The following is a 16,774-nucleotide window of genomic DNA, read 5'->3' as shown; positions in this document are numbered from 1 at the left end:
GAGAGAAATATGCTTACCAAAGGCATTCATCACTGTGACGGAGGTAATCAAGCACAGACTTCAAGTCAGCAGAGACTTCCTGTGTATGGTGAGGTCTTCCCATACTCCTATTTGTGGAAGGGATCAAATTTTGCGGATCGCATCAAGGCCAAGGACACTGCAGAGCTTCCTGAAGATCTCTAATCACTCAAAAGAGTTTTGGCTGACCATCCACATAGGAAAAACTAAGTGGATGAAAAATTTCTATTGGTCAGATTTCAATATGCATTTAGAATGCACGGTGTCTTATAAAGCTTGTCCAATAGTATGTATTAACTTAGACAATACAGCTGCACAAACAGAGGAGAATGGGCTGGATGGCTTTTGGGAAACAGCAACAAACTTTCTATGAAAGCAAAGTTTCACCTTCTCAAGGCTAACATTTCCCCAGCATTGTTATACATCAGTGAGAGGGCAATGGAGAGAGGTGAAATGGTTGTAAACAGGCTGCAACGCATAATCTATAAGGAACTTGGAAAAAAATGAGTAAAGGCTGTCACTGAGAATTCACATGTCAGGAGCATAAGATGTTCTGATCACAGGAAGAGCAAGAGATAAGAGGTGAACAGCCAAGAGTGCTCCTCTGGTACCTGGCCAGGGCTCCAGCACCTTGGACAGACTGCCTGTGAAAAACTTTCAGGAAACTAAAAGCCAGAATCCCTCAAGATAGACAGGTCCCAAGTGGTTGCAAACTTGTTTGTTGGAAGAAACTCCCTAAATGATAACATAACAGACTTGAGTATGTCTACTGCCATAGTAAGATTAAAAAAGAAATAATTCAATTATATGAAATATTGGTTGGACAAAATTCTGGATAGTTTCGGGGAGAGGAAGGGAGAGAGAGAGAGAGAGAGAGAGAGAGAGAGAGAGAGAGAGAGAGAGAGAGAGAGAGAGAGAGAGAGAAGAGATAGCTATTTACTATTTCCTGATTAGAAGACTTATAAAAACTTACATGAAATGGGCTCTTGCTGCAGTAAGACATTCCTTTTACTCCTCTCAAATTGATTCTCTCTTCCTAAACTTGCTACCCTGTACTAAACCTTCAGATTTTCCTGAAACCTCCCAAATGATCCTCTTTCCCCATGCTCTCAATAGAAGACATCACCACGTATATTAATGCTAGCAGCTCCATCTTCTCCCTTTCTTCACATCACTCCCTAAAATCTCATTTACTCTAGTTTCTGTTGAAAAAGCAGCCATCCTTCCCACACCAGCCCCTTTATATGATCCAACCCACTTCCTTCTCCAACAGATTTCCCCAACCCTAATTATCCCCATCTCTCAATCCTCAATCTCTCCCCATCCTGTATCTTTGAAAACTCTTTACTTGACCCCTTAAAGCTATTGTCCTATATCTCTCCTTCCTTTCTCAGCCAAACTCCTAGAAAATAAGGTCTACCTCACTGCTTACTTTTATTTTTTATTATAAAGTTAAATAAGCATTTCCATATACACAGTAACACTGAAAAAGAGAATTGTAGATGAAACCATGAATCTACTACGGCTTCCTTCCTTTAAATATATAAGAAATTCAACACATACTTTTCAAAGCTGTATTGCCTGTCTATATTTTATTCTAAGCAATAAACACTTATTAAGTGCCTGCTATTAGCCAGGCAGTGTTCTAAATCCAAAAAAAGGCCAAGACAATCCCTGCCCTCAAGGAGCTTACAACCTAATGAAGGAGACAAGATGTAAACAAATACATACAAAGTAAGCCATATGTAGAATAAATAGGAAATAATTAACAGAGAGAAGGAACTAGAATTAAAGGGGGTTGGGGAGGATTTCCAGTAAAAGATCAGATGTTAGTTGGGACTTAAAAAGAAGCCAGGGAGGTTCAGATAAAATGCCTGGGGCTCTGGAGCCAAGAGATTGAGTGTCCAGTTCTGGGAACAGCCAGGCCAAGACTGAAGAGATCTTGTCTGGAAGTAAAGCATAAGATGACTGGAAAGGACAGGGAAGTAGGGGGAAAGTAGGTTATGAAGGGCTTTGAATGTCAAACAGAGCATTTTGTATTTGATCCTGGGAGGCAATAGGGAGCCAATGGAGTGACTCACTTTTCTTTTTTGGTCATCCCCTCACCTACCTCCCTCCTCATTAAAACAAAACAAAACTGGTAACAAATATACAATGTCAAGCAAAATATATTCCCCTACTGGTTACAGCATTAGAGTTCTGAAGTCTTTTACAGCTATTTTTTTTAACAATGCTAACTTTATTACATTAACTGTTCTACTGGTTCTGCTGACTTTCCTCTTTGTCAGTTCATACAAGTTTTCCCAGGTATCTCTGAAACATTCCATAATTACTTACGCCACAAGAATGAAAATGAAAACAATTGAGGTTCTCCCCTTTAGATTAGCAAAGATAACAAAAATGAAAAATAACAACCACTGAAGTAGATTAAAGAGAAGAGACAAACAAGGAAGACTCGGTTTCAAACATTCTGGAAAGAAACTTGGAACTACGCCCAAAATGTCTTTCTTTAAAAGGTTATTGTTATTGTATAAAGTATTCTTTGAGTTCTACTCACTTCACCAGAAAACCAAAAAAAAAAAAGAATTATCTGAACCTTCACGAAGTTATATGCTAACAAAACTGAGAACACGAAAGAAACAGAGCAACCTCATTTCGGAAAAAGAAAATAAAGAAACTACCAAGGGGGAAGAAAAACTTCTTGGTCCTGATGGATTCACAGCAGAATTCTATCAAACGTGAATAGAACTAGTATTGATACTGCACAAATTACTCTCAAAAGCTGAGAAAAGCAAGCATCCCACCAGACTGCACTGCTGAGAAAGAGTCCTAATAGCTAACTCAAGGAAGGATAAAGCAAAGGAGAAACAAACCAATATTGCTTATACTGATTTAAAATTTATCAAAAAGACTATACAGTAACATATCTAAGAAACCATTCATTATGAACAAACTGGATTTATACCAGGAATGCAAGGAAAAGATTAGGTAACAGTAGGAAAACAAGTAACAATCACATTAAAAATAAAAATAACCAAAAAACCCAACAGGATTACCACAACAGATTGAGAAAAAGCCATAGCACTACACTTATCTACACTAAAAATATCACAAAATATAAGATAACGGGAATTTCTTTTAATGCAATAAAAAACAGAAGGGAGCAAAGATGGTAGAGCAGTAAGAAACAGCTCAGTCGAACTTCCCTCCAAACAGAGGTTCCCAAAGTGGGCAATACCACCCCCTGGGGGCACTGAAACTGTGGGAGTGGAGGCAGTGGCACCCAGAGTAGTAGCCTCAGGTGCAACTGGGGGGCATTGAATAAAAACAAGGGGGCAGTGGAAGCATAAGGAAAGAGAAGACAAGAAAATTTTGAAAAATGATTCGTATACATTTCATCTATTGTGTAACAGAATTAAAGTCATGGTGATTACATTATTTTCAAAATAAACACACAAAATTCAAGTTAATAGCTTCTTTACAATATGATATATGGTTACATGACATGACCATAATACTGCATCATCAAAATTTAAATGCAGGGAAGAAAAGCCATAAATTTACAATAAATTATTAAATTTAAGATGCATTATTTTAAATATATATTTATTTTTTTGAAATGATGCAAATTTTTTAAACCGTTAAGTTTAATAAGAAAGTAGATTTCCAAGGGGAGCTGAGTAAATTTTTTTTTAAAAGGAGGTCGTAGGCCAAACAAGTTTGGGAACCTCTGTACTAAACCCATTCCTGATGGGGATATCCAGAAAAAGTCACAGAAAGTCATTTCTCCAGACCAGTTTGGCATAGTGGGATAGATAGATAGAGAGGTCTGTTGACACGTGTGACAAGGCCAGGAAAGAAGCATCCCTTACAAGCACTCCAGTGCCCAGGGAGACACTGTGCATGGAGGTTCCACACCCATACCAAAGAACCATCCCACTCACATGGGGCACACAACAGAGAAAAGTGCAAACTGGCCATTTTTTCACTCATTACACCCAGTCCTGGGTCACAGATCCAGGGCAGACTGAGAAGTGAAGGGTCGCAGGGGAAAGGCAAAGAAAAGAAGTTCAGAAGCAAGCAGCAGCTGTGTGGCTCAGACCCCAAGAGCCGAACAGGGTCTCAGTTACAGCGTCTAGCTCAATCTGCATAGGAATGACCAGGCAAGATTCCCAGACCAAAGTGGAGCTTGCAGTTCTATCACTCTGATCCAGCAGAGCTTGCCAGCTGGCCGACAGGAGCTGAGTCCAGCAGCAGTCTACTCTTGTTCAGACCCAAAGCCAGGTCAGGAAATTGCAAAGCTCAGACCAGGAGGGCAGCGATCATACTTAGCCCTGGATCAGACCACTCTGGAAGCAACGAAAGCTTACAGGTCCCCAGACTGAGCTGTCTCTGACGCCTTGCAATAACACAATACTCAATATTCCCAAGAATGCAGCAACAGGGTCAGCCCAAACCTTATGTCCAAAAGTGCACAGCGTCCAGCCCTAACATGAAATCTGAAGTCAGGAAGCAGGCTGAGAGAATGAACAAATAAAAAGAGAATCCCACCGTAATGAGGTATTATGTTACCAAGGAAGTTCAACCCAAACCCAGAAGAAGAGAATGAAACCAGAACACCTACAAGCAAATACTTGGGGGGGAGAACAAAAAACAAACTGGGGCAAAAATTCAATTAAAATACCTAGAAGATACGAAGCTAGAGTTAAAATGTTTTTATAAATGAAATGCACCACTTGAGGGAAAAAATTGGAAAAGAAATGAGAGCTATGGAAGAAAGAATCAGAAAGGTCATAGATAACTTGGCACAAGAGGTACAAAACCTTGCCCAAGGAACTAATTCCCTGAAAATTAGAACAGATCCAGTATGGATCCAGCTAATGACTCCGTGAGGCAAGAGGAAATACTGAAACCAGTAAAAAGACTGAAAACAAAAGAAAATATTAGGTATCTCACAGCAAAAACAACTGACCTGGAAAACACAACAAGGAGAACAATTTAAGAATCACTGGACTATCTGAATGAGCCTAGACATCTAATTTCAAAAAAAATCTTAAAAGAATGTTGCCCAGAAGCACAAGGCAAAGTGGAAATGGAAAACAAAATTCCAGTCACCTCCTGAAACTCCAAAATGAAAACTCCTAGGAATATAATACCCCCAATATGGCTATTCCAAGTCAAAGAAAAAAAGACTACAAGCAGCCTGAAAGAAAGACTTTAAGCATTAAGAAGCCACAGTCAGAATCGCACATGACCTAGTAGCTACCACTAGAAAAGAGCAGAGAACTCTGAATACTATATTCCAGAAGGTAAAGGATATGGTCTTAAAGCCAAGAATAATTTTACCTAGAAAAACTGAATGTAATGCAAAAGGGGAAAAAATGGACCCTTTAATGAAACAGAACATTCAAAAGCTACAGAGAAACTCTAAAGTTCAAACACAGGGGTGAAGAGAAACATAAAACAATGAAATGAACAAATGATAATAAATAATAGATAAACTGCTTACATTCAAATTTGGGGGAGATGATGTGTCTCCTCTAAATACTATCATCATCAGTGATCACAGAGGGATTCTAATTAGACAAGGCATTGGAATGGTTTTATTATACCTTGATCTTAAGAAAAGGGGAAGAGGAAAACAATGGGGTGGGGAAGGGGGGGGGGTTCCTGGGGATCTGGGAGAATGGGAGTGGCCAGGAGAGGTTAGGGAAAATTACCTCACATAATCAAGAATGTTCAAGTAGACATTTATACAAATGAGGAAGGCATGTGGGAGCAGCTGATACTTGAACCTCACTTTTATCTGGAATGGTCAGAAAAAGGAAGAGTATACACACCCAGAGTTGGAAACAGAAATACATTTCATTCAATAAGAAAATAAGAAGGGAAGGGGGAGGAGGGGCAACCAGAAGGAAGGTAAGCTAAGGGAGGGATCAGTCCTAAGTGAAATAAACTCTAAAGATGTACAAAAATACCTATTGCTCTTTTTGAAGTGACAAAGAATGGGAATGTGAGGGGTGCCCATAAATGGGGGAAAGGATGAACAAATTATGATATGCAGATATAATGTAATAATATTGTGCTATAAGAAATGATGGAGAAGGTTTCAAAGAAACTTGAGAAGACCTGTATGAACTGATGCAGAGTGAAGTAAACAGAGCCAGGAGAATAATTTAGACAATGACAACAATATGATTGATAAAGGCAAACAACTCTGAAAGAATTTGGAACTCTTATCAGCACAATGACCTAATACAATTCCAGAGGAGTAATATTGAAAAGTGAGACCCATCTAAGACATCTCCAGAGGCCTCATGATGGAAAATGCTATCCACAGCCAAAGAAAGAACTATGGAAGTTGAATTGTTATTTTTTTTCCTCTTCTGTTGAGTTTTGTTTCCTCTTTCTGATGGTTCCTCCTACTGGTTTTAATTTTTACTTACAACATCACTAATGTGAAAATATGTTTAATAGCAATGTAAATGTATAGCCTATATCAGATTGTGCGCTGTCTTGGGGAGGGTGGTGGGAAGGAAGGGGGAGAAAAATTTTAAACTCAAAAGCATATGGAAGTGATTGTTGATAAATCAAAATAAATTAGTAAAATAAATTTAAAAAAAAAGAAAAGAAAAATGAGACCCACTTCCCAAAAGAGTTAGTGTAGGACTCAAGAATACAACGAGACAAACATTTTCCTGGACATGGTCAATGTGGAAATTTGTTTTAATTGATTATAATTGTTTGTAATGACTTTAGCTTTTCTTTTGTTTTCAATCAGGCATGGGGTCAGAATTGGCTGGACTTACTTATTAGGGTTAGAGTCAAAGTTGGGAAGGTGAGAAGAAAAGATTTTTGCTAACTGAAACAAAGTATTTCTAAACAAAAAAAATTTAATACAAGCAGCTACCTAAATCAACAATAAGTTTACATCATACATACTGGTGATGCATTACAAACTTTATCAATAAATACAGATTTAAAGCAAGAATGCTCACTCCACCACTATTTGATAAGAGTTCTAGAAATGTTAATAATAAGACAAAAGAAAGAAATAAAAGGTACAAAAATATGCAAAGAGTAGATAAAACTATCCCCATTTTCTGATCACCTGGTGTTTTATTTAGATAATCCAAGGAAATCAGCAAGGATATTCACTGAAGGAAAGAAGGGGAGGGAACAGGAATTTATTAAGTGCCCACTGTATGCCAAATGCTGAGCTAAGTATTTTAAAAATATTTTCTCATTCAATCCTCATAACAATCCTGTGAGGTAGGTGCTTTTATTAGCCTCATTTTACAGTTGAGAAAACTGAGTCAAACAGAAGTTAAGTGATTTGCTCAAGGTCACATAGCTAGTATCTAAGGTCAAATATGAACTCAGGACTCCCTAATTCCAGGCCCACTACTGCATCCACTTTTAAACCCAGCTTCAGCAAAGTTATAGACTTCCAAATAGAGCCTCAAAATTTACCTATAATTCTATATAATAACAAAATCCAAGAGTCAATAATGACAAGGGAAATCCTATTCCAAATAACTACAAAATGCATAAAATACCTGGGGATTACCAGAGCACATGAAAGATTTGTGTAAGTTAAATTACAAACCTCTCTTTCAAGAAATAAACAACAACTGAAATAGCAGAAGGAATATTCAATGCTCATAGCCAGATACGGCCTGATCATGCCAATATAATAAAAATGACAATGCTATCAAAGTTAATATACATGTGTAATGCTATACTACTCAAATTATCAAAAAGATACTTTACAGAGCTGAATAAAATAATTTTAAAAATTCATTTGGAAAAAATAGAAGATGTCAAGGGGTAGAATATATATTCAATATACATGCAGAATACATATTGAAGAGAATAGGCGATATCAAGGGAAATGATTTTTTTAAAAACTGGTAGAGACAAAGGAGGAATAGTATTTCCAGACCTCAAACAATATTAGAAAACAACAGTCATCAAAACAATATGGTATACGTTAAAAAACAGGAATTTAACAGGACAAGGGAAAATTAGGAACAATGGATCTCTATCACCTAGTGTTTGAAAAAGTGGAAAGCACAAACTGTTTAGCAAAGGTCTTTCTATTTGATTAAAATTGCTGGGGAAAGCAGAAAACAGTCCAGTGGAAATTATACCATACTCTACAATAAATTCTAAGTGGACAGGTGATACTATATTCAAGATCATATCATAAAAAAAAAATTAGAAGAGAAGTAGATCATACACCTCTCACAGCTATGGGCAGGAGATGTATTCTTAACCAAGCAAAAGTTAGAAGCAATTGGAGAAGAAAAATATCTATAACTTTGAATACATGAAACTGAAAATCTTTAAAACAAAACCAAATTAATGCAGCTAGGATAAAAGAAAAGCAGTTGAATAGGGAAAAGAATCTTTCAAATTTCTCTGATGAGGGCTTGGTATTGAACATAAACAATTAACTAAAATTCATAAAAACTGATAAATAAAAACAAAAGCCAATTCCCAACCATTAGAGGGTCAAAAAACATGAACAAACTCTCAAAAGAACTGCAAACTATCACCAACCACAAGAAAGAATCCCCCAATTACTAATCTGAAAAGAAATGCAAATCAGAACAATCCTGAGGTTTGTTTCACACCTTTAAAAAGGAAAAGGTGACAAAAAAGGGAACTAGTCAACTTTCAGTGTTTTGAGGGGCTAGGGCATCCTTGGTAGAGCAGTCAAATCTGCTGTCCTAGGAAATGTTTCTCTCCTCCCAGACACATTTTTTTAAGTGAAATCTGCATTATCAACACTTTGTTAAGTCTAGAATATCAACAAAACAGTAAGTCTGTTCACAGCATTTGTTGCTTTCTAAGGTCTTCGACAATCTGACTGGGCCATTTTGAGCTGGCTCCCAGCACGTGGTAAAAATGCAAACAAAGTGACTAAAATATCCATACACTTTAACCTAGTGATTGAACTACTGAGGTCACTGATAAGAAGCCAAGTTCCCATGTACTCCAATATTTATATAGCAATCACTTTTTTGGGATAGTGAAGAATGATTAACAAAGTAAATTCCAATCAATTAGGGAATGGCTAAGTCAGCTGCTAAACAAATCGTGGTACATCAATGAAATGGGATATTAATTACAAGGTTTTAAGAAGCAACAAATCTGGCTACAGAAAAGCATGGAAAGATACAAGTGAATGAATGCAGAGTGAAGAGACCAGAAAATAACATACAGGGTGCAGCTAGGTGGCACAGTGGATAGAACACCGGCTCTGGAGTCAGGAGGATCTGAGTTCAAATCTGGCCTTAGACACATTAAAAACTCACTAGCTGTGTGACTCTGGGCAAGTCAGCCCCAATTGCCTCACTAAAAAAATAAAATAAAATAAAAATAATAACAACAACAACAACAACAACAACAACAACAACAACAACAATAATAATATACACAATAACTACAATGTAAATAGAAAGAACTACCATAAAATCACCAAAAGTGAATATTGCAAATGGACACATGGACTCAAAGAGGAGATGAGAAGATACCTCATTCCCATGTTGTTGACATTCAGTTGTGTCCAACTCTTCATGACCATGTGGACCATAACACACTAATATTGTCTATAGGGTTTTCTTGGCAAAGATACTGGAGAGGTTTGCCATTTCCTTCTCCAGCGATGTAAGGAAAACAGAGGTTAAGTGACTTGCCCAGGGTCGCACAGCTACTGTCTGAGCTACATTTGAAGTCAGGTCTCCCTGACTCCAGGCCCAGCACTCTCTGTACTGAGCACCTAGCAGCCTCTTCACTCCTTTGTAGAGGTCCACATATGTGGTAAACTGAATATATTTTCACACTTTTTCAATATAATGATCAACTTTGCTTATTTTTTTCTCTTTCTTTTTATTTCCTTTAAAAATATCATTTTTATATAGGATGACTCTCTGGGAAGGGGAAGGAAAAGGGATACTCAGTGAAATTTTGGTAATGTAAAAAAAGGATATCTCAATAAGCTATTTTAAGAAAATAAGCAAAAATATTAATATATACATATCCCAAAAAAGCCAAAAAGTTCTAAACATCAAAGTAATGGAAACTTCTTTTACAACCATTTTTATTCAAAAATTTATTAGTCTTAGAAAACCCAGAACCAAGAATGAGGTCAGGGCTCATAATTCATTTCGAATATGCTATCAAATCACTTCATGCTCAATTCTCCCTCAAGGTCAGGCTGTAAATAAATATACATGGACTTAAAAATGCCACAATATAATACCTCCTGGTATGTTCACCTCTGCTGTGTTTCTGTGTCTATACAGCTTGCTGGTTAGCACAGCACTTCCTACTTCGAGGGAAAACACAAAGTGTTGTTTGTTTCTTACTCACGTAGATAACATGCCCACGTGCTACCGTCTCCATGTGAGTAAAGGTATTAGGTCTACACCCAACTGGTCATGGTGTCCAGGAATCCAACTGCGACATGAATAAGAACAATGACACAACCATGCCTTCACCAACTTTCCAATCAATTACTGTAACCAGGATGTCTCTGAATGAGGCAAATGCTGAACATATGCACATAATGTATTACAGCTTAAATGTTGCTATAGATAAACTCCTCTCTATTAAACTGCCAACATTTTTAAAGTGAGTAACTATCTAAACAAATTAACTGGAGAACCTACAGGCTTTTGTTTCTTGGGTCCACTAGAGAAGTATGTAAAGCCTATTTAGAGAAGTCTAAAAAGATTCAAGATTTAACAACACTGGGGAAGCCCTTTAAGACTAAGATTTACTCAGTTTGGCAATTTGAATGAGGAATTAGGAAAAGAATTTCACTTCAGAAAGTGCTCACTTTTACAAAGGCAAATAAAGATTTTCTGCTTTTATGCTCCTGAATTTTCCTATTTATAAGAAAATTAAACACTCTAGGCCAGGAGGTGGGGAGTAGAAGATTTCTCCCTCTCCCTTCACTTAGAAAACCTATATGTAAATATAGGGGAAAGTTGCTGCTTTGGAATCCAAAACAGATTGAATTCCAGGCCCTACAGCTGAAGTAGATTAGTCAGGCTGTATTGATAAATGCCTTTTAACGTTCCCTGGCAACAAGTGCTGCCCTCCCCCTCTTCAGGTTACAAGCCATTGATCAACTAATCGACTGATCAGATATTTACACAGCCCTCTACAATCTATGAGCAAGGGTTTCCAACTAAAGAACATGGCTTTAATTTACTGGAGAGAACATCACTTCTTAAATTTGCTTTCCATGTTACATAAGGATTAGAGGTGGCAATGCATCAACACTTAATATCAACTTTCAACAGCATTATTTATTTTGGAAAAGCAATCAATTCTCTGTTCTATTTTAGGAGCTACTCTGATCTGGGAAAAAAGAACACTCCGGTTCATATCATGCTCTCAAAAGTGGGGCAAATGTACATCACATCTTCAAGGATAAATGAAGTAGAGTAAGAAGCCCGAGAGACTTGGGCGCCAGTCATTTTATGCGAATGACTTTGTTTTCATTCTAGACAGAGACACTATGTTAAGTAGAAGCTACCTAATATAATTTTTGAGTTTTTTAGGCCTCCCCCTAGACCCTCAGATTTAACTTCTGTAAGGCTGATATATTTATTTTATTTTGGTGTTTTATTATATTGATATATTTAATATAAATCCAAACTTTTCTCCAATGAGAAAAGTGACTAGTAAACATTTTCCACATTTGCTTTATAATGAAACTCAACATACTTTAAAACCACATTGCTTGTTTCTTCCTAAGAGTAATTATTAAATTAAGCTATGTCAACTATTTTATCAAAGTAAGATTTAAACAGAACTATCAGAGTGTTCACTGTAGCTAAAGGCAAAGTAAATATTCCATGGATGTTTGTGAAAAAAGGAAAGTCTTTTCCCCCCTAAAATGTTATGTGAAAGAATCTGTATACTAAATTGTTCTCAGATAAATAAATCCTTAGATATTTAGTATCCAAATTATTACATTTAACAAAAGTCAGAGAAAATCTAAGAAACAAAATTTTGCAATGCATTTTATGTACAAAGAATAAGCAAATAGGCCAGCACCAAAGATGTTACAAAATTGCTTTCTTTCAGTAACTTTCCCTAAGATTCAGTTACAATGAGGCTGCTAAAGTGGCTGCCTCATGAAGCTGTTTAATTTAAAACTTATAAGAATTACAGAATGCCCCAATTTATAAAACCATTCAACTGATCTTGAAAATGAGACCAAAAAAGATATTAACCATATAGTCACTTTACCAACTCATCTTCCTCCAATTAAAATGAAATTAGACTTTTACTAAGATAATCCCATAATGACTCTAGCCTGATAAGAAAATTGCTATTTTCAGCATTAGGTATTTAAATTTCACAAGAGTTAAATTGGTATAATCACCTATTGAGAATATATATACTCCAAATGTTGCCTTGAGAAAAATTCAGCCTACAAAAATCTCAGAGAAAAGCCTGAGTCCTTATCAAACAGCAAGAATAGTATTAATTCAAATCTCTCAAAGTCAATTAGTCAAAGTTAAGTTACAAAAGAAGCATTATTTGTATTACAGAAAACTGCAAAATTGAAAACTAAAAGTCCAGGAGTTGGGAGGTTGGTTAAGTAGTGTTAATGAAACATTATAATGCAACAAAAAATAATTAATATGAAGATTTAAAGTTTGCAAATGCAGAAAAAAGGACAATAAAACTGGAAAGGAGACCATTTGCACGTGCACGAGGAGAATTTACCAGAAATGATAAAGAATTGTCTTAGGAAGACTTTGAAATTCACTTTCATATATAGAACATGCATACTTTCAATCGTAAACACGTTAATATTTAAAATATATAAATTCATAATAAAAATAAAAGGAAGTTAATGGCACCATCTCAATCTACACTAATGTAATGGGGGCCTGGGGGGGGAAAAGGAGTTCAGAATCCCCAAAGTGAATCAGTGATTGATTTCTTGTAGATGGTTCTAGAACATTTTCAAATAGTCACGATTAAGCATCCACCCAGAGTCTACTTTAGTACCTATAATGATTTAGAATTAAGTTCAAAGGTTCAAACACCAGATGCAGGTCTTTTTGTTTCAAATGCATGGATCCCCTCCTACAAGAAAACTCACATGGGAGTTATGAAATGGAAAGGCTTTACCTAAAAGAAGAAAAAGTGTCCCACAGCCTACTTCAGCCTCCTTCCCTCTCCTTCTCCCTTCCCCCATCCCTCATCCCCTATCCCCCCACAACAACAAGAGATAGATCCAGGACAAAGCTATCCCAGGGTCTTACTAAGCACCGACAGAGCTTCCTTATTATCTAGTGACAAAAAAAATTCTCAGCTACTTGGAGTCTGAGTGAAGTGAAAATAAGGTTTAGCACTTTAATAAGATAATAGGAAGAAATTTGTCAACTTAGCAAAACTGATTCCATTTTGTTTTAAACCTATGTGGACCTTCTGATAAGACAGACCACCAATGAGAAAAATACTATAAACCTTATCTGTAATTTTGAAGTAAACTAACAATTAAATTATGTGGTAAACAAATTTATCAACCTGGGAACACCCACAGTTGAAAATATAAATGATGACTGAGTCCCCAGTCAACAGTCTGTTCCTAGAGTGAGTCTGAGAGATGGGATACTGTTAAAGCCATCCCATTCAATCAATAAACATTTATTAAATGCCTACTTTGTGCCAAGCATTTGGGGGGGGGGTACAGATATGAAAAGGAAAGACAGATCTCGTCCTCAAGGAGCTTACAATCTAAGGGGGAAACACAACCCCACAGAAGGAAAGGGGAATGGGGAAAGGGGATGAGAGGAGGGAGCAGCCCAGTGGAGTGGAATTAAAGCAAGAAGGTTTTGGGAGAAGCTCTTTACTTCTGTCCGCCAATCAGAGGACAGGAAAGATAGAAAGAGGATAGTATGATAAGCCGATTTTCAGCATTTGTTTTTAAATAATATATAAGCTGATTACCCGGGCTGGAAATAGATTTCTCACAAATGAGAAAACTGAACTCATGCTCTGCAACAGGAAATTCCTTCTTAGATCCACAAGCTACTAAGCAGGACTGAATGAGGCTTCTGAGCAGCCACACCTCAGCCATCAAGGGAAAGGTGAACAGCTTCTGCACTGACCTCCTGTCTTCTCCGGAGGGACCAAGGATCATGTTACCAACCCTGGAGTCTTAGCAGAAGGGAATTTTATTTTCTTTTTCCTCTATCTCTGGAAACAGATCAGAACTTGAGCTCAAGTTAATATGGTTAAAAATTAAGAGAAGAATTTAAAGAGAAAGTGTCCCACTAAAGTCATCTCTTCTGGCACCTCAGAGATAACATGAGAACTTATAACCAACTGCTTTGGTAGAAACATGGGTAAGCAAGATAAGGATATTAGACCAGCAGCCAGAGGACTTAGGACTTTTATAAAGCCCAAGACACTACAATATAAGTTTAAAAACATCCCTCCTAGACACTTGAGATCTTCTATTACTAAAAAAGGAAAGGAAAAATTGACCCAATTTTACACAAGTCAGAATCTCCCCACCTACAAAAATAGGTTAAGATACAATTAAAAAAATTAACAGATGCTCTCCAGTCTATTACAGGCACTATGCCTTCAGAAACAGGACAGTAAAAAATAAGAAGTAAAACATTTTTTGGCCTGAGACTTTAGGAGATTTTTGTTTGTACTTCTTTTTTTTTCTAAATATAATGTAGAGTACATGTCTGTATGCTGTGTCCTATTAAATCCAGCTAACCTTTTCCCTGCTGTCTGATCAACCAATGGAAAAAAAGATGAAAAGAGTAGGAACTTCACTGCAAAAAGGTTCAAAGCCTTTGAAGGCTTCAAAATCTCTGTGCTCCTAATTCTGGCCACGTTGAGAATGCAGAAAGACAAATATGAGGTAATAAATATCCTTTTCCCAATTTGCAGAAACTTAGGATTTTGGGAACTAAAGAGATTAAATTTGTGACTGAAGTATAATCTGTTTATTATATATTTCTAAATTATGATGGAGTATAATTTGAATGTTTTTACATATGCTAAAACATCCTTTAGGATTCGGCAAAATGTAGCTAGCTGTATGGTTAAGAGTAGAGACTGAGGAATTTGCATACAAATAGGACCCAGATTCCTCTATCACTCTCTTTCCTGGAGAATTAAAAAAAAAAAAGATTAAGAACTGCCTGGTGCATATATTAACTCTTCTCTACAGAATGAGGCAAAAAAAACCCAAACACACACACACACACACACACACACACACACACACACACACACACACACACACACACACACACACACACACAAAGGCTTGTTTAAATTGAAAAGGCAAATAATTTGGGGAAAGGGTATAATTTCATTTCAGGAGAGAGATTTACCTGACCACTGTGATTTTCTGTGAATAACTTAATGGAATTTAATTGCATTGGTAAATTAGAGGCAAAGTCACCTAAAAGAATTAAAACAGACATGCATTTGCTAGTTCTTAAGAAACCAAATTGATTGGACCCATGCCCAAAAAGGCTATAAAACTGCATTATCCTTTGATCCAGCAAAAGCACTGCTAGGTCTATATCCCAAAGACATCCAAAAAAGGAGAAAGGGACCTATTTCTACAAAAATATTTATAGCAGCTCTTTTTGTGGTGGCTAAGAATTGGAAGTCAAAGGGAGGCCCATCAATTGGGGAATGGCTAACCAACTTGTGGTATATGATTGTAATGGAGTAGTATTGTACTATTAGACAAGCAGGATGATTTCAGAAAAACCTGGAAAGACTTACATGACCTGATGCACAGTGAGGTGAACAGAACCAGGAGAACATCTTATACTGTAACAGTAATATTTTTCGATGAAGAACTGTGAATGACTTAGCTATTCTCAGCAGTACAACGAGCCAACATAATCCCAAAGGACTAAAGCAAAGGTAAACTAGCCCCGGGGGCTCCTCTAGATTGGGATCTAATTTTGGCAGAGGAATTTGGAGGACCCCTTGTTAAGTTTCTAGAATCTCCCCTAGCTGAAACTACGAATGCAGCACAATAAGGATGAGACCATTTTGTTTGGCTTTATTGTATACTGGTTCACCACAAGTGATCATAATAGCACATACAGTTAGAGGAAAAAAATGAGAGAGAGAGAGAGAGAGAGAGAGAGAGAGAGAAGGGGGGGGGAAGCAACACTAAAACCAGATTTGGATGAATTTTAGAAAATCTGAAATCCCAGACTGAGAGGTATATACAAAGTTAAAATCTCATATTGGCCCAAGGAAAGATACAGAGTAGTTGTTATTACAGGCTAAGAAGTAGCAATAATTGGAAGGGCTGTATAGATTGAATAGAAATTTTGCCTTATGGCAGAAATGTCCAATTATTGGTAGGAGAAGCCTTATGGAATCCCGTAGCCTGACCTACCCAAAGTGAGGTGCAAATACTCCGAATATAGAATTAAAAGAGATGAGGAAATTGACAGAAGAGAGAGAGAATGTGGAATAGGAAGGATTAGTTAGAAAGACAATTAGTCCATACCAGGTTTAAAAAAAAAAGGCAAGAAGTAAGTGGAAATTTACAGTGGACTATGGAAAACTATTTGATACCAAGATTGAAACTAATAAAGGTATTCCATTTAAATATTTTGGAAATGACTGCTGAAATTAAAGGACATGGTAAGTCTTAGGTTTTGGTTACTGATTTACTGAATAATCATCACCAGTGCATGATTGGGCATCCTGGGTTTTT

General features: G+C 36.8%; 1 protein-coding gene across 1 annotated transcript in view; it reads right to left on the bottom strand.

The window, feature by feature from the left end:
- The window catches only part of AFF1 (ALF transcription elongation factor 1), a gene marked incomplete at its 5' end in the record, with an annotated part of 96,008 nt that extends 95,866 nt beyond the window's left edge, over window positions 1-142 (bottom strand). The window contains 1 exon segment of the mRNA XM_020988328.2: window positions 18-142. Within this exon segment, the coding sequence (XP_020843987.2) occupies window positions 18-142 (125 nt within the window).
- Between the last annotated feature and the right edge of the window lie 16,632 nt (window positions 143-16,774).

The sequence above is a fragment of the Phascolarctos cinereus genome, unplaced genomic scaffold (assembly GCF_003287225.1).
Source record: "Phascolarctos cinereus isolate Bilbo 61053 unplaced genomic scaffold, phaCin_HiC Scaffold_9;HRSCAF=440, whole genome shotgun sequence".
Taxonomy (NCBI): Eukaryota; Metazoa; Chordata; class Mammalia; order Diprotodontia; family Phascolarctidae; genus Phascolarctos; species Phascolarctos cinereus.
Note: the sequence above shows the minus strand (reverse complement) of the source record. Positions and strands in the feature narration are given on the sequence as shown.